The sequence below is a fragment of the Engystomops pustulosus genome, chromosome 2, assembly GCF_040894005.1.
Source record: "Engystomops pustulosus chromosome 2, aEngPut4.maternal, whole genome shotgun sequence".
In the NCBI taxonomy this organism is placed as follows: Eukaryota; Metazoa; Chordata; class Amphibia; order Anura; family Leptodactylidae; genus Engystomops; species Engystomops pustulosus.
Genome location: NC_092412.1, coordinates 54025431 through 54026077, shown reverse-complemented (window position 1 = coordinate 54026077; position 647 = coordinate 54025431). Strand labels below are relative to the sequence as shown.

General features: G+C 52.2%; 1 protein-coding gene across 1 annotated transcript in view; it reads right to left on the bottom strand.

The window, feature by feature from the left end:
• Positions 1 to 424, bottom strand: part of HOXC11 (homeobox C11) — a 4435-nt gene extending 4011 nt beyond the window's left edge. The window contains exon 1 of the mRNA XM_072133008.1: positions 1 to 424. This exon is cut by the window's left edge and continues 409 nt beyond it. Coding sequence (XP_071989109.1) covers positions 1 to 306 — 306 coding nt within the window. The 5' untranslated portion in view covers positions 307 to 424.
• Positions 425 to 647: the final 223 nt, after the last annotated feature.

Here is a 647-nt window from a genome sequence, read left to right as displayed (position 1 = left end):
GTGCATCAGATCCTCAGCTGCAGGGTAGCAGGAGGCATAATTGCTCCTAGGATGCCACTTACTGGAGGGGTCCAGACCATAGGAGACCTCCCTGACAGGCTGGGAGAGGTTGGTGGAGTAGGGGTAGGAGATCTGGCGTGAGGGGGCCTGGGGGAGGAAGGAGGACACAGTGGAGAATTCGGGGACATAGTAGGTGCAGCTGGGGAGGTACAGGTTGGAGGTGCAGCCAGCTCGATCTCCAAATTCTGAGCTCCTCTCCTTGCGCGTCTGGGAGCAGAAGTTGCTCAGGTTGACCGAGTTAAACATCTTTCTCCCTTCCTGGCTTCTATAGATAGATGTTTTGGAGGCGATCTGCAGAGGGGGAAAAATTTGGGAAGGCTGGATGACGCGCTGTCCGTCCTGGAGCACGTGATGCCCCAGTAGATATCGCCATATATCAGTCCAGAGCACTTAGATGCGTAGGAGGGTGCACTTAGGTAAGATCTCACTGAGGTTCAACAACGATTGGTTTTCAAACACCGCAGAAACATTATGAAAATCAATTGCAGATTTGTATTCATCTCTTTTTTTTCTCTCTCTCTTTTAGGCAACTCCCCTTGTGTGCAGGAGAGGCAGTAGAAGGAGCATTTCAGGGGGTGGCTGGGAGG